This window comes from Micropterus salmoides, unplaced genomic scaffold, assembly GCF_014851395.1.
Source record: "Micropterus salmoides isolate LMB-PRFRI ecotype aquatic unplaced genomic scaffold, ASM1485139v1 Ms_hic_scaffold_7, whole genome shotgun sequence".
NCBI classification, from domain to species: Eukaryota; Metazoa; Chordata; class Actinopteri; order Centrarchiformes; family Centrarchidae; genus Micropterus; species Micropterus salmoides.
Genome location: NW_024044459.1, coordinates 29,867,445 through 29,890,232, shown reverse-complemented (window position 1 = coordinate 29,890,232; position 22,788 = coordinate 29,867,445). Strand labels below are relative to the sequence as shown.

The following is a 22,788-nucleotide window of genomic DNA, read 5'->3' as shown; positions in this document are numbered from 1 at the left end:
GACTCATTGCAAACTCTGCATCAACAACACTTACTTAAGACTTTTAAAAGTCTCTGGACAACAACTGTCATGGACAAAGCAGTGAAATGCCTCCCATGTGTGTCAAAGCAAGGTATTACATTGTTCTTACCGTAGGATATGATTTCATGAACAACTTTTAATTTACTGTAGAGAATGTGTGCAACAAGCTTGTAGGCACTAAAGTACACTGAACTGTTACTAGTCAGTAAAATATAGCAATGCCTCCATTAAAGCACCCTAAGTACTAAAGGGAAAGCACTCTGGAGGGTGTAGGCTAACTTAAAAATATCTTGCAATTCTAAAATAACATTTTTAGAAGAATACTAAAACTCTACATTACAAGATATAAGTCCCTACCTGCAATTAATAGTAGTAGCACATGACAAGACAAAGTCTGCTATGAAGTAGCCTATATAATCAAGATCCAGAATTAGTGTTGCGGGGTATTTTCGACATGGAGCTGTCATAAATCATGCCAAATTAAAAAAAGCATGACTAATGCGTCTGAACTTTCAGCCAAATGACAAGTTGTCAAACGCAAGCCATGTTGAGGGTGGGTGGCAGGGAGAAATGCGTATCCCCAAAAAAAGAACAAAGAAGTAGTTAGTACTCCTTGAGAGGCCACTCGGAGGGAATATGGCGGTCTGGCAGTGCACAAGGAACTTTTACGCACGGCCAAAGTTTTTACACGTTGCGAAAGAAAAATTTAGAAAGGGACAGAAAGGAGCAACATAACCACAGAGACACTTACTGTTCTTGCACTCGGAGACAATGAACCGTTGGATAGGTAGGGATTGGTGAGGTCTGGAATCATGAGAAACGGGTAGGCAGGATAGTGAGGACTCTTGAAAAAGCCACCATCTTGCTGCCTTCTCAGTGCTGCAGGGATAAAGAAAAGTCAGGGTTGGTGAAGCCACAAAAGCGACATAATTACCAGTTACAGTACACAGAGTTCTGCGGATGTTTGTATGTTTGTTTATTTTTTTACCTTCACTGAAGTAGTCTCTGGCTTTCTCATAACTTTCTAAGTCGGGTCTGGTTTGGGGGCGCCTCTCTGCTGGCTGACAAGGGGAGAACATAACACACGGAGGGGAAACTATTGAAACTTTCAACAGCATTAAATATAATTTCTCTTCACGCTGAGCAGTGTGGAGGACGTGTTATATTTGCAGTGCCCTTACCTCTGAGTCTGACGAGCTCTCCGACTCGTTCACTAAGGAGGATTTCACATCATCCAAATCCCTTTCCGCTGATACATTTTCGGATATCTTTTCCTCCTGCTCCCCTTCGTCTTTAAAAGAAATCATCTCATCATTGGCCCCCAAATCATCACCACCACCTCCGTTCAGCTGTGGCATTTTAGCAGAACAGTGTGTATAGTATCGAGGAGAGGAAAAACAATCGCGAGAAAACAATTCTCTCTTCTTTTTTTATCAGATCGGTGTAGTCCAAACGCGCCGCTGGAGTGGCAAACTAACTACAAGACACTGTTCATGTCTCAAAACTCCTTTTTCATCCTCTGAAGGCGACCCCGCGGTCCATGGCGAGCCTTGCGATAATAATCCACAGTTAAAGTTGCAACAGAGACGCTGGTAGAAAATATTGATGAATATTTGGCGTCAGTGGCCGGATGCGCAGCAACTTGGCAAAGTTTCGCCTCCTTCGCAGCTTGTGGACAACTTGTGGCCCCTGTGCGTCTCTCCTTGTTGTGCTGCTGAGGAATGGGACTCTCTCTCCTCCTCCTACAGAGCCCGGGGACCACATAAACTACGAGTCCAACGTTTCTCGACGTTACTCAAGAACAAGACACACGTCCGGTTTCATCTCCTAATATCCATGTGTAAGAAAACAATGGCTGGAGTAAAACAGGAAAAAAACGTTTTCTTCACTTCTAACTCGCTTGCTTTCCCGACGATTCGCTGTTGTCTCTTAACGCACGCAAAGTTCCCTAAACTATAAAAGAGAAAATAAAAAACAGATTGCAAAAGTATAAAATGTTCAGCTGGAAGAAGTCACCCTTTCCCTCCACATTGCTGCCGGGGAATGCGCCCTGAAAAACTACTTGGTCGTTCAAGTGGAAGAAAAGCGCAGCCCGTCCGTAGGGGAGGAGTTTGCACTGAAAACCGACACTTCATTCACTACCATGCAGATCAACTATTCTTCACCCTCAAGCCACCGAAGCGTAGCCACGCACACATGAAATGATCAAGGCAGTTTAACAGAAAATAATAGGAAAATAAAGTAACAGAATACATGAAATACATAGTTATTAATTACTATTATTAATTATTATTATCGTAGTTATCGCATAAATGATCAAAAACAGGAGCAAAACCCTTCCATCTGCTAATTTTGTCTTTGTAGGCCTATTGTAAATGAAAATAAGTCCAAATGAGGTGTTTCCCTAAGTAGGCCTATATGTTTTATAAGAGCTGAAGTTAATTTGAGCAGTAGTCTATCATGTGGTATAGTGATCCAGTGTTGTCCAGACCAGCACCAGAGACCACACTGCCTCCATGTGTGTGAAAATGACAGGCCAGGCTTTGGTGAGAAAGTCATAATTACACACTGCCATGTAAATTGCACGTCTGTGTGTCCTGAAACAATACGCTGGGTAAGACAATAACACCTGGGATGAGCGTGGGCTATTATTGCACAACTGTAGGCATGACAGAGTGAGGCAATGAGCCTCTGAACATTCAGGCCTCCTATGGCATGACAAGTTGGCTCTCCTCCTCTCTCTCTCTCTCTCTCGCTCTCTCTCTCTAGACTTAAACACATGGCCCCATTGTTGATTTGAGGAACAGGATTGGAGGCCCACTTTTGCAAGCAGTCTTGGAAGAACAAGGGAAGTGGTTACAGCTTCTTTTTTTTCTTTGTTCCTGTGGAGTAACCTGCACATAAATCTAAATCATGACTGGGAGATGTGCTTAAAATGCAAAAAGAAATGTGGTGTATGCTCACAGCACATAGAAAGTTGCAAGGCATTCTAAGTTGTAACACACATATGTTAGCTGTTACTCTTGTGTCCCTTATGTTGTTGTAGAACATTTCGTTACCCCATCCTCCTTCTCCACCTTTCTCCGTCCGAGTCCAATGGACCTCAGACTTCTCTTTGCCTCTGATGCAATTCGACAGGCTTCTCCTGCTTGAGAAAAGAAGTCATTGATGTTGTCGACTGCATGTCAGCAAGCTCCGGGTTGACTGACAATTCGGCAGTGTCTCCACGGGCCTCATTAGATCACCACTCCTCCTGGGCGTTTGTGTGTGCGTGCACGTCAGTGTGTGTATTTGTATTCAGTTAAAACCTACATATACGGTAGGTGCATATTGCAGTTTCTATGAATTGCATGCAGTGGTTATGGGCAGTGGGTTTCTTGTACACAGAAAGACACATTTGCACTTGCATGCACACACACAGGTGAACATTTGCCCTCAGGGTACATATCATTGTTACTGGGCTACAGTATGCAGAGAATGTGAGAAAACGCATTTTCCAAATGATGCCCAGACAAGATGTTCATTTTGTTCATCCAGTTTTATAATGCAACCCGTTTGACACTGACACACAATATTGTTTTCTTTACCCAAAAACCAACACAAAATAGAGAAAATACAGATTTTTTTCTTCTAAATGTACCACATGTCAGAGAAGTAATGGACTGTGCGTGTCCCAGCAGGTGTAATTACAATAATTCAGTGCTCATGCACCATTGCCTCATGAATGATTAATAAAGAAATCAAATATTAAAACAAGTCAACATAGAAAAATAATAATGACGTGCATAAGCAGTTGCTGAACAAGAATATCTCTTAAATACTGACACTTCTCACACATGCATTAAGTTTCAGCAGTGTGCTATTAAGCACCACTGGCATGCAGTAAGTAGACTGTTGTCCACAGTAAGCTGTAACACCACAGTGAGATGTAACACTTCTGTGATAGATAAAAAAAATAAATAAAATCTAGCGCATCTGAAATGTTTTATTCCAAAGTGAGAAAGCCACCGATTCAATAGCAAAATGATGCCTATTGTTACAAAATGGTTGCTGGTGTGAAAATAAAGCACATCAATTGATTGCTTTTAACTTTGCTTGAAAAACATAATTATTTTCTGGACACAATCACACACATATATAATTACTCCATGATACATTTCAGGTATCTTTTATGTGTTTTGTGATGGTACAAAGTCCCTTACACTGATCTATTCATCAAAGCAGCTGCACGTTTGCTTTTAGGGAAGCCTGACAATCGAGGATGTGATGAAAATTAATGTCTTTATACCTGTAACATGTGAAAGAGGATTTTGTTCTCCTTTACATTTACCTATGTCTCTCTCCCTCTCTCTATGACTGCCTTGTTGGAGAGAGATTGGTTTTAACAGGGAGTTGATGAGGGGTCAGGAGAGATGCGAACAGCCACAATCTTAGCCTGGGGGCAGATCGACTGGTGGCCAGAAAATTTATTCAGAGGGTGCTGTCCCTGCATCTGCCTTACTTTGAAGTTGCTCTCACAACTCTGGCTTGTCGTACGTGACTGTGTTCACCCCACCCCACCCCACCCCACCCTCCACACACACACACACACAGTGTGAAAAAGCAGAGATGGAGCACTCATGTGTGTCGATACCCATGTATGTGTTTCTCCTCGTGATGTGTGTTTCTATCAGAGTGTGCTTGTGTTTGCGGTGCTGTGTGTGTGTGTGTGTGTGTGTGTGTGTGTGTGTGTGTGTGTGTGTTTGAGAGACAGTGAGAGTGGAAGAGAGAAAGGAAGAGAGAGAGAGAGATGCTGTGTGCCAATCCATACTCGCTTTGGAGAATTCAAGGTCATCCTTTCATGTTTTGCCAACCATCGGTCAATCAGTTTCCAATCAAAGTGGTGCTTAATTCAGCAGTAATTCCCATCCCCTCATCACGTTTTCGCCTCGCTGTTTCAGAGGCGTTAAAGCATTTCCCTTGTCTTGCCTCTGATCTGCTGCAGTGTGCCCAACGTGTCTTGCCAGGCCAAACCCGCCCTGTCAAGCTCTCTAATGATACTAGTTAAAGTGTGCGGAGGACATGTCAGATCACACAATGTGCTACTGCTGCTTCCATCTATCTCACTTCAGGAGATTTAGGTCTCCCTTGATTGTCTTTGAAGCATACCTAAGTCATGTTCTTTTATTAATCCAAAGGGCCCACGTGAATGTCTTTATTTGATTTCGTACAGCTTGAGATTTTGCAAGATGCAGCAAAAAGGGAAATTGGACAAAATAAATCTGGAACTATTGTAATAGATGTGGTATCGAATCTTTATATGATGCTGCTCTTCCTGTAAGATGCTTTTTTGTCTTTCTTTTTTTTTTTACAGTATATATGACACATTGTTGTCTTTATCAATAAATGGCTGATTCCAGGCTTCACATCATTCAGCACATGTCACTGGTGTTGAATTATCCATGATATCTTTATTTTTTTGAACATTTTGAAATACATTTTCCCCCTCATATGACCCAATTAGATGAACATCAAGTGTGTACCAACTTTCTTTCAGACATAACAGAAGGATCAACAGATTTAATAGAAAGAAAGCCGTTTCAACCAAAGGGCAAGATCCTTTGCAGATGAACTTACACAACTTGTTTGTATCACCACTGTGCCATATTAGCTCACCTCCTCAGTCATCACACTAAGTCTGGATGGGAGTGCCTCATGCAATCATGGATCTCACAAAAATAACCTCATATCCGTTTTAATCCACAGAAAGGTCCCCTTTCCAGGCTGGTATGGGCGTATATGGCATTTAAGACTGTGTGAGGATATGATTAGATGACAGTTTTTACTGCCTAAAGGGTGTAACTGAAACACTAAACTGTGCAAAGAAGGGGAAATAAAAGAAAAAAGTAAGTTTTGTTCCTGCCCTTCTCCTTCTCTCTGGTGTTTTGTTGCATTTGTAGTGTCCTTTCACGTTTGCAGAAACAACGCTCAATGAAGGCATCCTTCTTTAGTGAAATTAGTGTTGGCTGTGTTAATTTTTAAGTGATCAAATTAGAAAAAATACATACAATACAAACAATAATATTTAATTGGGGTGAGATACAGTCTGAATTAACACATTTCTGTCCACTGCTTTAACTGTTCAGACAGACTCCAGTGAAGTTATATGAATTAATTAATGAATCAGTGAAAGACATGAATGAATGAACATTGCCTTAACAAAGGCTAATCAATGCAGCTCATGCAAAGGGTGTAACATTATAAGACTTAAAAGACATCAAACATGCCCAAGTCCTCCAATGCGTATTTACATGGTTGCTAAGAAGTGCTCACTCACGTCTCTTTACTGAAATACATGTTCATGTTTTTCTGTATTGCAGAGGATGCTTTTAAGGAGCATTATTTCTGAGAGCTTCAAAGCCTGCCAAAAGCACTCTCCTTTTGGAGTGTGCGGCAGCTTGAAAATGTACTTATATTTTCCAAATGGACAGGAAGAGGCCCTCACTGGTATTGAGGTGATGCTAATGCAGTGTGGCGCTAGTTTTTCAGTGTAGCTCAGTTTACAGCACAAAAATACAGCAAATTAATCTTTTACAGGCTTGATTTTATATTCACTTTAATTTCCCATCATTTTAATTACAAGAAGACAAACCTACTCTTTATTTTTGCTGTGTCTATATGGAAATCTGTCTTTTATGGTTTAAGGAAAAAAACCAAGCACAGCCAACAGGTCCTCATGGACACTATTTACTATGTACAGTTTTGTGACTACCATAATTGTCCACAAAGCCTGAGTCAGACTCTTTCCAGATGCTGCATTCAGGCTTTCCTGGTATCGCCTGGTTTTTATTGATCCAGTTAAAATTATCGCTTGCAAGGTCACAGTCTTCAACTGTCTGTGTTTTCTCAGCTGAGGACGCACTGCACCGCTCCTTGGAGGATTGGAGATTCTTTCCTGTGATGTAAACCCTGCCTAAGAAGTGAGAGGCTGTTGACTTTATTTAATATGTCCGCCAGATTTTTATGAGCATTAGGCAAATGAAATGGTTTGCATTATGCGTGAACCATACATTCCGCAGAGGCATGCATGGCTGCAGACAGCTGGAAGTAACTTGAGCCCCTCGGTCACTTATCAGCCCTGGCATCCCTGCCATTTCCCATAGCCATCTTCAAGCCAGAAGAATCCAGCCATTGTTTTCATCTCTGTGGGCCCTGTGTTAACTCAGCAGTGCCTCGCTGATTGTTGCAGAGATATTAAAGAAAATGGTAGATTTGTCTTTGTCCATATAACCCTGTCTTGTGACATCCAAGCTCCATGTGTGTGTGCGTGTGTTTGTGTTGATGTGGTTCTACTTGGTGCTGTTGTCAAGAGCAGCTGCACCTGCCCTGTATGTCAACAACAGGGTCCGGAGCAGACACTCAAGAAGAGAGGTGGCTTTCACACCACTGGCCTCACTGAAGCTGCTTACTTTCCAAAGACAACAATGACCATGCTGCTCTGCTGTGCCACAGAGATTTTAAGCTCTATAGGCTTGGCGCCTGGTCTGTGTGGCCTCCAGATTATCTCCCGACTGAGCCCTCTACATGCAAGCTTATTGGACTTCCTCATGTCCCCTTGTTTTCGTGGCTCTAAAGTTTCCAGGATGCTTTTTGACTGTCTGTTTTACACATAGAGACAGGATCCCCCATGGGGGTTGTTAGGAGGTTACAGGGGGGTAGTAAAGGGGTCAGGGAGAAACTGTCAGTCTATTTCCTTTCTCTGGCCTTGGGAAACTGCACCACAAGTCTTTGGCATATTTTTAGCGTCCTTGCTGGCTTTTGTCTGTGTGTATCCAAAGGAGAAGATATGTAATTCCCAGTCCATGAGGGTTTTTGTTTTTCACATGGATTGTTTATTATTAGTGTTGTCTTTTTGGTTGATTTCTTTACCCTCTAGCTATAGAATGAGCATCCCCAGCACACAATCAGAATAATGCACAGGGTCTGGAAACCATCATCTTTATGTGTTGGTGCGTAAATCTTTCTTCCATAGAATTACTGGTGGATGAATGTCCACAGCTGGTAGTGTGTGCACAATCACAGAAAGCCTGTAATGTACATGTGTTGCATATCTTGTGTCTAACAAAGTCTACATATTTTAAATTTAATTTGCTGGCCATAAGGACTAATGAGGAGACTGAGCTCTGCCGTGTCCAACACAATAGTTGCTTACATCTGTGTTGATTTGGATTCAAATAATGTGAAAATATCAGTTGGATTAGATCATTTGTAAGAGCTATGCCAGGGAGTAAATACTCTTGATCTGTTTTCCTGGTACTTTGAATCCTGTTATTAATTCAGAGGCTAAAATAGGTGCTATGTTCTGCTGTTTGTAAATTGGTGTGTTGGCAGTGTGCTCTCTGCAAGTAACTGAGTCATGTTGATGAGACACATTTGAACTCTAAGAACAGAAAATTGATGTGATTGTAGAGGACTGGTTGTGCAAAAAATAAAATAATTATTCCAAGAGAAATGGCATGAGATGAGTTGTTGTAATTAAGTAGCGCAGTTAAGTGCAAAACCCAGCTCCATCTCTTCTTTGGTGAACTCTGTTCCCAGGTTAGTGCAGTGGTTCTGTCGAGAGACTGAGCTCTCATAAACCTGCTGGGTAGTCGTGCTCATTTACAGACGTCATTTACAGATAATCACCTGGACGGTGCCATAGCCCAGATAATATTACTCACATACATGTCTTACCTGCTGCACCACATTTCTTCCTATGTTATCTCAAGATGCATCAACATCTCTCTCTCTCTCGCTTTGTCCATACAGCTCATTCCTTCTTGCATGAATGACTAGCTGCTTTTGTGTGGTCATTAAAATAGCTGTTGTGTGTCTGATAAATAATTGCAGCATTTTTTTTAAAAACACTGTACACGTTCCTCTGTAGAGTTTACATTATCTTTAAACCATCTAGGTTATTAATATTATTATCATTCTTGGTGTTCTGGCAACAGTCACTATCTGTGTCACTCATGCACTTCAACATCTTACAGTAAGTGCTACTTGTACAGTTTTGTCTTCTGAAATACACTGTGGTGGGAAAACAGAATTTGGTTGTGAGAAAAAGAGCTACTGTAAAAGTCCTCAGAGTGAAGAAAACCACCTTGAAGATATTACATGTACACAGAACTCATGTTTAATCAAATGATCTTAACCAGACTGCTGTTCTTGCTTTCTAGCTCCACAATACAATTATCACTCGGTGAGTGAGAAGGTACGTGCCAATAAAAATAAGTCTTTTCTGTTTTGCTTTGGCCCACCTCTCTATGTAATGCTCGACTCTGCAGCTGCACCGTGCTGTGGAAAACAAACAGTGCAGTGCAGCTGGGCTGCTTAAGACAGTGAAAGGGGAATTTTAATCCCATTTTTTTCCCTTTGGCACCAGTTAGATTTATTTGGTCATAAAGAAAGGAAAAGCACCCCACCATCTGAGAAGGATTGGGAAGTGAGAACGCAAATTATGCCAGAACCCCATTTGCAGACTTAGAAACACAACAGGCCAGGAAATGAATCTCCAATAGGTCAAAGTGCTTGAAGCACAGAGGAGTCTAATTAACTCAGATAGTGACACATCACTGGGATACCTGGACAGTTCTGATCAGCCTGTCATACTTGCAGAGAACACTAAGAACTAAATATGCTGCAGTGCAAATTTTTACAGTGATATCATTCACAGAAACAGTTTTATCACCATGAGGCACATGAGCACTACCACATACATCCCTGCAGCGCGGTCTGAAAACAAACTGTCTGGAGAGCCTCAAACCATTTCCAGCTGTCACGTCCTTGCTCTAATACAACTCCTAACCTGATCTGTAAGGGCAAGACAAGGTGAGGGTCAGGCCTTGAGGAAGATTCATAACATGTAACTCAAACTATGAGCATTATATTCATAATTGCTTGTGGTTGAAAAGTGAAGATGGCTGACTGCTGCACCCATTGTCTCTCAAGTTACTTTCATTAACTTCTAATCTTACACCAGACACTACAAGTCTTTCTTCATACAATAACAAGGCTAAGAACAATGGAAAAAAACAGTGGTGGATTTACACAGTGCATTTACACAAGTACTGTACATGAGTACAAATTTGAGGATCTTTTCACATGAGTGCTTGAATTGTACTGTTATTTTATACTTTTACTCCACTACCTTTAAGAGCTAAACATTATCCTTTCGCCAATTTGCTGAATTTGCTCATTTTACATACAAAACATATTATAAACTTGTAAAATATGACACATCATTACAGATTGAACTGCTTAACACCAGAAAACACAGTTACTTCCACAGTGATCCACCAATAACATAATAACGCTGTGATTTACTTAAACAAGCTGTGAACACAACACTGACATACCTTTGATGAACATGTCAGTAAATCTTATCTTATTTGCACATCCAGCAGTTATGGAACAACTTTATCACTCATTTGGACTCCACCTGGTGAACCTAAGTTCGATATTCACTCTCTTTAAGCTCTGTTTTTGGTCTCTACCAACTCCTGAAGGAAATCTTTGTCTCTTTAACTGCTAAATACCCAACCATGTTTACCAGCTAGTGTGTCTGTTTGCTGTTTGGTATTGAGCAGGTAGTGTACAATGGGGTTTTAAGGCTTTTTGCTGAAAACAGCTGCCTGGTGCTGGACACTATGAGCGCTGTGAGAGTCAACCAAAACAGGCAAGTTGTGGGACAAACACCTAAACAATGAACTGGAACTCTCTGTAAAGCTCAGAGGGGAGGGAAGATGCAGATAATTGATAAAGATGTGATGATTCTCTATCATCACTATAAGCTATCCTTTTCTCAATGTCACATCGTTATTTGATACATTGTTCATTATAAAAATCTAGATTATAGCTGCTTTCAGTAAGGTTGGGAATGCAGGACAATATTTACGATGGAGAATCTTACACGGATGTTGTGGGAAAATGTGAATTCTACTTCCTCCTTTGCTTATCTCCCACCATTGCAATTATGTAATAATTAGTTTAGGAAATAATGTGTTATTTTACCTATAAAGGTGAGAAACATATGTCAAGCTGTCTGTTTCTGTTTGTACTATGTATCCAATGTGATGTGGTACCTGTGTGGTATGTAGATGAAAATAAACTGTATCAGTTTGGGGACGGATACAAACAGAAAGGATCACAGTCTGTTTGTGCTGTGAATAGCACAAAAAATGTGAATAACAAAAAAATAAAATGCAATGCAACAAGCATCTGGAATATTGTTCAAAGCTCCAGTGAGATTAGCGCCATAAAAAAGATAAATGTGTCCCTGTGAATGTCCAGAGAGTAGCATGTCTACTCATCCCGTTCCTCCAGTGCACTGGGGCACAGGACAGTCTGCAGGCCCTAAACCTATTCTGTTCAAATGCAATAAAAAAAATAAGACTATTGCTCAAAAGCCTTAAAAAAAACTTCAACAAAATATATTGAATGGATGTTGTTTCACACAATCACAAGAGCTGATACACACCTCAGAGTGTGCTGCCAGCTTGTAAAGTCTCAAGAGAGGTGCTAGAAGTTTCCACTATGGCAGCATGGTGTCTCTGTTCAACTCTTATAAACGTCTGCTCCTATGAGTCGACATATTTAATCAGGCTGCAAAAACAGCATTTGTATGCTGTTTATGTGCTGTGCTGTTTGAAAGGTCACTGCAATCAGAAGCATGTATCTGCTCCATAGTCTCAGCCTGTGTTTAAGCTCTGTCCTTCACTAAAGTATAACAATTGTGTGGTGAAAATGGTACAATACAACCGCTCCTTTCTTGGCTGTTTTTTTTTTCTTTAATGATATGCCTTACCCTCCGCTAGCTGCTTAGATTGAATTTCCCATTTTTATGGACTAAGTCCTCTATTTAAGATGTGCAAAGAACGCATGCAAGGAACAGAGCTCTACACATGAAGAACGTACTAAAGGCAATCAGGATGCTCAATATGAAATAGTCAGTCAGAGCATTGTCCTCATTGCATTTCCTGAAACTCTTGATAATGACTGGGATTTCGAATAAAAGACGTTGTGACAAGGGAGGGAAAAAGCAATTTTAATGTTTTGTTTTTTAAGGGGTGCATGTGTGTAAGGGGGGTTTGCTCTTTATCATGCCTCACTATCCAACCTCTTACCTCCCCTTTTAGGCCTTTAGGAGCATCCTGTGACCTCTGACCTTCTGGACAATAGAGGCCAGGACGTTTCCCAGTGAGCAGCGATGGAGCCAACAACAGGAACATGAGGGGTGCTCCTGGGAAACAAACTGTTTATTGTTCAGCAGGATGGACAGCCCTGCATAACCCAGTCACTTAGTTTTACAATCCAGTCACAATCACTAGACACTATCAACACACACCTCTGCACAGTAAAATCCTGTCAAACAACAGGTGGCTGCTTTAATAACTCCATGCACCATGTAGCCACTTTCACATTCAAATCTCCCGTATATTCTGTGGATGGGGTGTGCACGTGTGTGTGAAAGTGTGTGTGTGCTTGGCTGTAACAAAAGTATAAAGATTACAAGGATATTTTCCTTTTGACCTTTTATTTTATTTTCAATTAATCTACTTTCATTGTACATGTCTCAGGACACAGCCAGTATAAAACATGTACACAACTCCTGCTTTATCCTTCATTTCTGCACTGGCTTAGGCTGCAGATAATATAAGTTTATATTTAGTCAGACTTTCTGTTTGATAACAGTACCAAGACATTTGTTGGTGCTGCCACTGCCTGTCTGTTTCAGAGGAAATCCCTCCTTTGTGTCTCAAGGAAGCTCAGCAAACTGGGAGAACCTGAATTTTTCATCAGAACTCAAACAGCTGGAACGCATTTGATTACGGAGAGCCACCGCTAAATGTATTAGTCAACACTCCAGACTAGTTATTACCTAGGCTCTGGAGACTGCTCATTGCAAGAGCAGCACAGTAAAACTGTTTCCAGAACTGTCAATCACCATGCCAGAACTGTGGTGCAACACAGAGACACAGAGGGCTCTAGGGATTGCCCTTTAAGTGCTTAACCCCGAAGGATTACTGGTTCTTTATGACTATATGTGTGGTTTGTGCCTGTGCTCCACATGATGCACATCTGATATGGGTGGATCAGAGGTGATAGACACAGGGGGCTGGATCTGAGCTCATTCTTTTTGCTCTCTCTGGGGGGAAATTAAATCCTGATAATCAGAGAAGAATTGAAAAATAACCCATAAATCATTTTGGAGATGAGACATACATAACTCATGTTTGCTGTTAGAATAACAACAATGTTTCGATATATTGCTTTATTCCAAATGTAGAAAGTAAAGTATGTGTGGAACAAGAACATTACATAAGTGCAGTTTGGAGAACTGGTTCAACCTGAGGTTTTCTATTTTGTGAAAAAAATTATAATTTTACTTAAGAAGAATTCAGAGGAAAATCTTCCATGTTTAATGCACCACATTTCGCCAATGGCTGAGTTTACTTTCCCAATTAGGATATTAGGCTACATGCAAAACATATGATAAGCTTTAAATCTGATACATTGCTTAAGTTCAAACTACCTAAATCATGATGCTTTTTAAACAAGAAAAGTGTTCTTCAAAAGTAGCGTTTGTAATTCGATACTTCATACAAATCAGTATACAAACTATTATTCAGCAAACCATCACCATCACATTCAGCAAGTCATCACTCAGCCTGCCACTTTAAACGGGTTTGGTCACTGAAATCATTAAACTGAAGTATTATTTTTGTGCTAGGACCCCTACTTGTAAATGAGACATCCCGTAACCAGCTATGTAATTAGGCCAATAAAAGCTGCAGAGTTTTCTCCGACCACAGTTTAAGCATATAATGCCATTTAATAAGCACATCCTTGAAGCTATAAATTTTTATATGATTGCATCATTTAAACATTGAAGCCAAAAGAAAACAAACATGTGCCAGCTTGTTTCAATGTCCACAACACAAGAAGAAGTCAAGGTGAAGCAAGCTCTTATAATGGACTTTTGGTGATCGCTCCAAGTTGTAAACCTCATAAATGCTGATACCCACAAAAGTAAAAAGGAAGATTTGAGGAGTAATTCAGAGATTTGCTAGGTCAAAGGCCACCTTAACACTGACAAGCAAAATCAAATCACAGCTAAGGAAATGAGCCATGAAACACTGATTACTCCATACATAATGACCCTTTTTCCAGTTGCTTAGCTCAAGAATTATTTGATTGTGCAGAGTGCTGACTTCACTGCAAACATGAGCATTGCTTGCACATATTGCCTGAGTGTATAATCAAATCAAGACCATTGATACAAGGAGTGAACAAATATCTCTTAGTATGTGGAAACAATCAGATCTTTGTTCCATAAGAGAGCCCTCAGAAAGCTAATACACTGACCGAAGGTAGAACACCTCAGGGAACTGTGAGCCCAGCTTGTGCTCAGCATTAATTGTTTGTGCTTTTATTGGATAATTCAGACATTAGCAAGATCCATTTAAGTTAATTTTGAAAATGACAGTGAGCACATGCGCTTTGTCGTGGCAACCATGGGAAAAGTGCCACAGAGAGGAATATACTCAAGCTCAGAGATGGCTTTTGCATAATTGCCACAATAAATGGAACGCTTATACAATGGAACGTCTACTAATGATGATTCATGTGACCAAAAAGACAGATCACTGGAGTCTGTTGAGTCCATGGTTTCAAATAACAGCACTATAGGCTATATTCCTCATGAGACAGGCCAAGTAAGCTCCTACCCCCACCCATATCATCCCAGGTCTGACACATTCACACTTTGGCTCATACATCAATTCAGAACTTGGGGCACCAGTCCTGTAACTAAAAACTCAACTTCTTGGTATAGGTAGGAAATTCCCTATACAAGCTGTGATATTTACCTTATAGAAACACAGACATTGCTTGCTTATTGCTTTGAACGTTTACAAAGCAGCATCACCCCATAAATGAAGAGCTCACTGTATCTGTCAACTACAAACCCTATAGGTTTAAAATACACAGTAGTAGCAACCAAACCAAATGTGATTTGAGCTCTCAGAGGAAACTACAGTAGGGTGACTGTGGGAGGCTTTGTGAACTGAGGCTTCAAGCCAACAAAGTGTGGGCTTGACTGTGTCTGAAAACCTCATGCTGATAAATGGCCTCTCCAAGTAGACAAACTCAGAACACAAGGCCCCTGCTGCACAAGACCCAAACTGCTACCTCTGCTGCTGGCTGAATCTGATTACAGGCAGGCCCCGAGGACAGGCAGGTCATTGAGAGCACAGAGATGCGCAAACAATAAGATATTATCTGAAGGAATCTTCAGCTTTCCAAAGGAAAATGGTCCCTCTCAGTGTCACATTGACGATAGGATCCTCAACCTGACACTGAATCAGCCATTTAAGAAGAATGAACACTGCGACCCATTCATACATACTCACTAAAATAATGAGAGCTCTTTTTTCACTCTTGTTTAAGACATATAAAGGGAAGCTCATGAGGCTTTGCAAGACAAGGCTGTGCAGAAACCGGAGCACGCAGCTGACTCAGATGAATATGCCTTTACAGTGATATTGAATGAACAATTCTATAGTATTTTTCTTTATTCTTATGTTCCTGTAAATAATACATGTGACTTTATTGTACTCTACTGCTCCATTGTTATGCACTTTTGCACTTGAACAAATTAATTTGAAATCAAAACTTTGAATAAATTAATTGATTCTGGGGATGTAATATTCAATTTTAAAATTGAAGTGTGCAAAATTTTGCAAAAACGTTTTTCGGTGAAAGCTGTACATACATCTATTCTGGCCATGTCTTTTCTGTGTATGTATTTTGCTCTTTTCAAATAGTGACATCTTGTGGACACCTGGTTTCAGTTATTGTGTTGAAGTCATATGTTTGAAGCCATGTATTACTCTGTTGTTACATCACCGCCTTCCTATCTCTAGTGTTAGTGCTGTGAACTTGATGGTAAGGATGGCGATTGTATTGATCGCGATGATGATTTAATTAGCCTACTTGAACATCCATCCATCCATCTCAACCGCTTATCCTGCCTACAGGGTCGCGGGGGGCCTACTTGAACATATTAAATACAAATAAAAAATGACTCTTCATCTAAAGCAGTATGTAATAGAGTGTCAAACAGATGGGACAGAATGGGTAGCCACAGCCAAAATATAGGTAGGTAGGTAAATTTCTGGCACTTCATCGTGCTATATCCTGATAATACCGAGTTATTTCTAGAAAAAACTATTGTTATTATCTGCCCTAATGACTGAAAGTGTTATAATTTTGATTCTGTGAAGTGGACCGTGTCAAAAACTGTCGAAAATTAAAAATGTATTTAGAACTACAGCCATGGAAGTTGAAATTGTGAATTCACGGTGTTCGAAAGGTCTCGCGATATTCCCCCAAAAAACTGCCAGGCACGAAGAGGAGAGAGCAAAATATCTCGGTTGTTCTATAGCTAAAGAAAAATCAAGATTTTAAACACAGTTTCTCGTATAGCTTATACTACAAACCAAAAGCCCCGAGCCTGCTTTATGTTACACGCGAATTCCTGATTATACCTAAAGTGAGATTTGAAAGTACGCGGCTACAGAAGCCAAATTGTATGTGTGAAGTGCTAACTGTTAGCTGACAGGCTACCTAGCATAGCCATTGATGCAATGGCGTTGAAAAGAATCCAGAAGGTGAGTATGTTATTTATTTCATGTGCTCACCATACCATTTGATAGACGTATTTTTCCGAGTGTGGGACGCTGTGTGAAGATCACACCAATGTGTCGCCCTTTCTTCAGCTCGACTTAGCCTTGCTTGGTTGCTTTTTGTGCTTCTTTTAAAAAATAATTTGCAGACAAAGACGAGATAACCACTGGTGGTAGCCCTATTGGTGCATTGCTACAGTTAACGTTAGCTATCAACAACCACCGTAAACATTGCCATTATTTTGATAGATACGCTTTGTTTGTGTTTAATATTTATTTTTTTCTGTCTGAAACCACATCCAATACTTCGGGTAAGGCGGCTAGCGTTAAGTTAACTAACAAGCTAAACAAGTAATTTCGCATTGCAGCGCTAGGCTAGCAATAAGCCAGCCTTAGTAAGTGTTTTGGTATTTGTTTTGATGGACTGACATGTAACAGGGTTTGCTTTTAACTTCTTAGCCTGTCAGTTGTCTTTATCTTTGTGGTTCGTCACGAAGCGTATGGCGGTGGATGTGTTTACTCCCTGAATGACAGCTGCTTGCCGGTTGCCAAAATTGAACCCTAGTGTCAGTGTTGCCATATATGGAATAGTAAATGGGGCACTGGGGCAGGCCACGGTGTGTATTTATATAACAGAATAGATAACGTTACGCTTTCTGTGGAGAGATGTTAAATAACGGGCTTAATTTCTATTTAACCATCTGTTGTTTTGCTGTCTTTGCTCATCGTCATTTCATGGATTATATGGAATGGGGTTTGGCCATACCCTTTTACAGGTATTTTGACATCCTAGTTTATGCCTTCGCCTGTAGAACATATTTGTTTCTTAGTATTAAGCTATGTAACCTTGTGCAAGTTAGATTGAATTGATTGATGACTAAAATGTTATTGAAGTCATCAGCCCTAAAACCACCATTTACATGTCAACAGCCTTGGATCATGACGGTAGAGCAAACATGGCTGATCAGAGGGGTAGTAACTACAACGTGGCTTAAATTTGGGGTTCAGTCCCCAAAAGTTACATAAAGCCAAAAAATTATATGGATCAAGCCCTGCTGAAGTTTCAAAGAGGTTGGTCTCTGTCGCAAAGCTATATTTCTCTCTCTAAGTAATTTTAAAATATATGTAATTCATCCATGATCCATCATTTTGGCCTATGTGGCCTAATGCTGAGGCTCAAGCATTAGCATATTTTCCTGTGTAGCCACATTACCCAATACAATAATGGTAAATTAAAAGCTGTTTCATTATGTGATTGTTAGGAATTGTCAGACCTGCAGAGGGACCCACCTGCTCAGTGCTCCGCTGGACCAGTTGGAGAGGATTGTAAGTAGTTAGAAAATTGCTGCATAGTGTATGCCTGAACATAATAATTCTGTATTGTTATGTATAAATCTGTTTTTAAGATTACATCAGTAGAGTATGTCGTTATCTCAGGAGTTTGCATCTCAGTGTTCATACTCATACGCATAATTGATCTCCCCCCAGTGTTTCATTGGCAGGCAACAATAATGGGTCCGGTAAGTGAAACTGTATCTTACCCGAACTGAAATATGATTTGAAATGTGACAACAAAGACAAAAAAAATGCTTATCTTGTTTCTATTTTCATTTCACTAGAGTGACAGCCCATATCAGAGTGGAGTGTTTTTCCTCACCATTCACTTCCCAACAGATTACCCCTTCAAACCACCCAAAGTGAGTGTCCAGTGTCAGCCTTGTATGTCATATAATGAGGCACATATTTCAGCACACTTGTCATTTACTGTGGTAAAGGCACTGGCTTCACTGGAAAAATTATGACATTCTTTTCCTGTTTTGTCACAGGTTGCATTCACAACAAAAATCTACCACCCTAATATCAACAGCAATGGGAGTATTTGTCTGGACATACTGAGATCACAATGGTCACCTGCACTTACAGTATCAAAAGGTAAGGGATATAGTCTGTTTATTTATTACAGACAGTTGTGAATGTTGACACAGCATGCACAGTAATATGGCCCTTCCTCTGTCACAGTTAAATGTAATGCAAGCAGTATTAATGTTATTAGTTATACGTAGGTTTGACAAGTCTAAATGCAGAATGATATAGAAAGGATGTGGAAGTTGCCACTCTCACTCTGGGTGGCAAAGATACAGTATCTACATCTAAAACAAAATACTCATGAATATAAAGTTGCCATTTTGACGTTTACATTTTCAGGTAAAATGGTGTGGTGGCGAATAGCGCCGTGGATAAGACACATGCCCTTGGTGTAAGAGGCGCTGGTTCGATTCCCACTGCGACACACCCACCAATGTGTCCCTGAGCAAGGCACTTAACCCCTAGTTCCTCCAGAAGCGTGCAACCTCTGACATATATAGCAATTGTAAGTCGCTTTGGATAAAAGCGTCAGCTCAAAGAGTAAATATATATGATACCTTAGATTGGACTATTAAAAGGTCTTAATCTCGATTACTTTTCAGTTGTACTTAAACTGGAGTCCAGGCCTCATTAATGCCTTCAGATGTATGTCCTCAGCTCTAAAATACTGTGCGTGTATATCTGTCAGAAAATTATTATTATTTCTTTCGGGCACAATGTACCTGTAAATGTTAAAATGTAAAAAGACTCCAGTATCGACTGAAGTTCTGAAATACTTTTCAGTGTAATGTTTTTTAATAGGATACCTAAAATGTACCGTATGAATGAATGAGCCTGCATGTATTTGATCATTACAATACATATTCAAGGAACAAACACTTAATTATATTTAAGGTACTTGGTCATGTATATATTGATATTCTTAAATATCGCTCGGCCTTACTATGATTATTATTTAAAGATGTCAAAATCACACCTGGCTGTGCTGGGGTTAGGAGTAGGTCTGTCTAAAAAGTAAGTGGGCTTTACTTCTCAAGAGGCCATAGCCAATACATCCCCTCTCACTGTCACACACTGAGATTCTTTTAATGTAATCTGAATATTTTATGATTCATTCTTCCACAGTATTATTGTCTATCTGCTCTCTCCTTTGTGATCCAAACCCGGACGACCCACTGGTACCAGAGATCGCTCACACATACAAGGCTGACAGGGAAAAGTGAGTGTAAAACATGAATGAGATTAATTACATCTGTCAGCTTTGCTCACTGTCATACTGGCTCATTATTTTTGTAGATAAAAGTTCTTAGTTTGCAAGTTCACCTGAAACCTTTTCCCAACCTCTCATGTGTTTTCCAGGTACAACAAATTAGCAAGAGATTGGACACAGAAGTATGCAATGTGAGAATGCCAGGGAGATCAAAATACAAATGAGAACAAAAGAAACATGTTTGATTTGTAACTTAAGGCAAATGAGCAACAGGGAAAAAAAAAAACTAGACAACAGTCCATCTTTTGGAGGAGGAAGCGATACAATGAGGTACAGTGCCACCTGGCTTTCCATGTGCTGAGCTGCTACCATGTGCTGTCCTTCATGACTTGTATGGATCTGCTGAGCAGGACCTGACGGGCTCCTTAAAGCACTCCCATATGGAATACCGGAAACTCTTCACAGTCCATACCGCCACTCTCAGACTTAAAAACTGTTACTCCCGCTATTGTGATTATCACTATCATTGTTGCTGTTCATACACATCATTTTCACTGTCCATGAGTCATATCGTCGTGCTACTCGGAAGCAAAATGTTTGATTTATGTAGGAGATTGGCTCTCTCTTCATTTCAGAGGTACTGTCTGTGTCCCACTGGATATCTTGTTATTACTGTGTTTTCATGTATCTAGTGGCCTTTCTGTGTTATTATTTACGGTATATGTGCAATTGAGGCAGAATGTTCCCTGTTCAACACAATGGTGCAGTGCCATTACCAGCAGCTGATCTGTTGGCACATACTGTCTCTACCCCGAAACAATGTGAAAGATGGAAAGAACCATTGGTTTCTATCACCCACTGCATTTTAAATTGCAACAGTATTTAGTGGTTCTGAAGACACTGGAGAGCTACTGTTAGGAGCTAGCTGGCCCTTGCCTCACTGTTGTGGCCTCCATAAGATGAATGTCAACTTCCATTTTTCTCACACATGCTGTCATTGCCCTTTATAGCCTGTGTAAGTAACCACCAATGGCTGGTGTCCATAGTGCACAAATACTACTGTTTGATTTGTTACTTGTTGTGTAGCAATGAACATAGCTACTCTTTGGCATATAGCTAAGCTGCGTGCCACCTCCTCAGTACAGTTACTCAGGTATCCAATCGAAACATCAGCCTTTACGTGCAGTGACCCATGGTGAGAAAAATGACCAGGGCTTCTAAAAAATAGTACTGATCTAAGTTTACTGGTTTGTTTCTATAAAAGAAAATGCTCATGCTTCCCAAAGAGGCAAAAATGATCAAAGACAGATCAGCACTCCTGACGTTCTTTATGCATATAGGTGTAGATGTCCTGTGTTACACAAAAAAATATGCTGTCCCAGAAGTACTGTCATTTTGTCACAGGGAGGATTTTTCTCATTATCCCTCTCCAGTTCTTTTCACCACCATTTCCATTTATTTTTGAACAACACTTGGGATGTGAATGATGCTGTCAAACACGTACATGCCACTGTTTTTCTAAAATGACATGGCCTTTGGTTACATATGGCTGGTGTCGCTATTACTCAAAATGGGAACTTAAACAGACTTAAGATTTTGCAGAACCTGGTAGTTTGAAGTCATGTGCATTTGTTACTTGTGGTGAATAAATACAGTAACTTGACATGACAATTTAATCTGCTTTAAATATCAAGTGAGGTGAAATTTGTCACTTGTTCATATTCATGATCGGGTCTGCAAAGGTTTGTTTTGTTCTGGGATGAATAATCCACACTGACAGTAAAACAGTTTGTCCGGGTGATGCATTTGTGACCCTTTGTGTTGTATCTTTGAAAGCTTTAGTTTTAGGCAATTTTGTTCATTCATGTCACCAGAATTTAACATGATTGTGATGTGTCATAATGTAATACTAGTTTTAATATAATCCAGTGTGACTGTTGGATAAAGTAGTTAGGAAGTGCTACGATTATCTTTTTTTAAATCAAGGCTCATAATGTGCTGATGCTGCCAATATAAAGGGAATTATTTGATGTTATAAAAGGGGAAGATAATTTGCTATTGAGGCATTATCATGCAAATTCATCCAGAAAGGTCCATAATAAAGCATGAAAATTTTAGAGGCTTTGATTGTAGAATTAAAACCTTGGTTTAGGCGCCAAATATGTTAGCTGCTGTAGAGAAAATTGTGAAAACAAGGTCTCCTGAAATACAGTATATAGTTAAAGGTTTTGAAAATATATCCTCTAAATGCAGTGGAAGTCTTTTTGCTACCAGACAATTGAAAATGACTTGTGTGTAATAGTAGTAGGTCAAACTTTGTGCATTGTTCTTTGTTCATCTGGCTATTTATTTATTTGAAAGCTGAGTATCTTCCAGCTGTACGATTGAATGCAGCCTCAATTCGTTATGTGAGTGATGCGACATTGACTTCCTTTGTCCGGTGTGCTCAATAGAGTTTATATAGGCAGCTTGGCATGCTTTGCACTCTGGAGAACCTTGTCACAGCCATTTGCCAGATATCAGGGATTTCGTTACAATTCATCTGCCTAACACCTCTGACTAAAATTTTAGCCTTAACCCTCATTTTGTGTATATATATATAGAGAGAGAGAACGTCATCAGAAACTGTAAATTTGCTATCAGGGCTGTATCCCCAAAATGGGTGATTCATTTCATTAGTAGACATGGAAAACTGCACCAGTATTTTTGTTGAAAATTTCAGCCTGGCTTTCTCTGAGGACCAGCCTTCATGCATCTTAAAATTTGGAATATGTGCGCTTGAACTGCCGCCATGAACGTCCACATGTCCTCACATAGCCCACACAATATAACTATTGATCTTCTCATAACATATAAATAAAGCTCATCTTGGTTTACCACTGTCTGAAGTCATTTTGTGTGTCTTTATGTTGTAGTATTTAATTGGCAGTAGTATGACCCAGAACCAGCTGTGCATTGATGATATTAAAGCAGTGATAATGT

At 40.1% G+C, this 22,788-nt stretch overlaps 2 protein-coding genes across 4 annotated transcripts; one reads left to right on the top strand and one right to left on the bottom strand.

Annotated features, from left to right (window-relative positions):
- Nucleotides 1–712: 712 nt before the first annotated feature.
- tcf7l1b (transcription factor 7 like 1b) lies at nt 713–2,079 on the bottom strand. The gene is made up of 3 exons (XM_038704709.1): nt 1,203–2,079; nt 1,010–1,082; nt 713–900 (listed from the first exon to the last, which is right to left on the bottom strand). The coding sequence occupies exons 1-3, from the start codon at nt 1,377–1,379 to the stop codon at nt 728–730; spliced, it is 423 nt and encodes a 140-aa protein (XP_038560637.1). The 5' UTR covers nt 1,380–2,079; the 3' UTR covers nt 713–727.
- Nucleotides 2,080–16,440: 14,361 nt separating this feature from the next.
- ube2d4 (ubiquitin-conjugating enzyme E2D 4 (putative)) lies at nt 16,441–22,690 on the top strand. 3 transcript variants are annotated; one of them, XM_038704708.1, is made up of 8 exons: nt 16,739–17,506; nt 17,661–17,801; nt 17,993–18,056; nt 18,219–18,250; nt 18,350–18,427; nt 18,557–18,662; nt 19,722–19,815; nt 19,956–22,690. In XM_038704708.1, the coding sequence occupies exons 4-8, from the start codon at nt 18,242–18,244 to the stop codon at nt 19,999–20,001; spliced, it is 333 nt and encodes a 110-aa protein (XP_038560636.1). In that variant the 5' UTR covers nt 16,739–17,506; nt 17,661–17,801; nt 17,993–18,056; nt 18,219–18,241; the 3' UTR covers nt 20,002–22,690. The 3 variants fall into 3 exon arrangements, with proteins under 3 accessions (XP_038560635.1, XP_038560634.1, XP_038560636.1); XM_038704707.1 differs by lacking the exons at nt 16,739–17,506; nt 17,661–17,801 and adding an exon at nt 16,441–16,715; XM_038704706.1 differs by lacking the exon at nt 17,661–17,801 and having other exon boundaries at nt 16,734–17,506.
- The last annotated feature ends 98 nt before the right edge of the window (nt 22,691–22,788 follow it).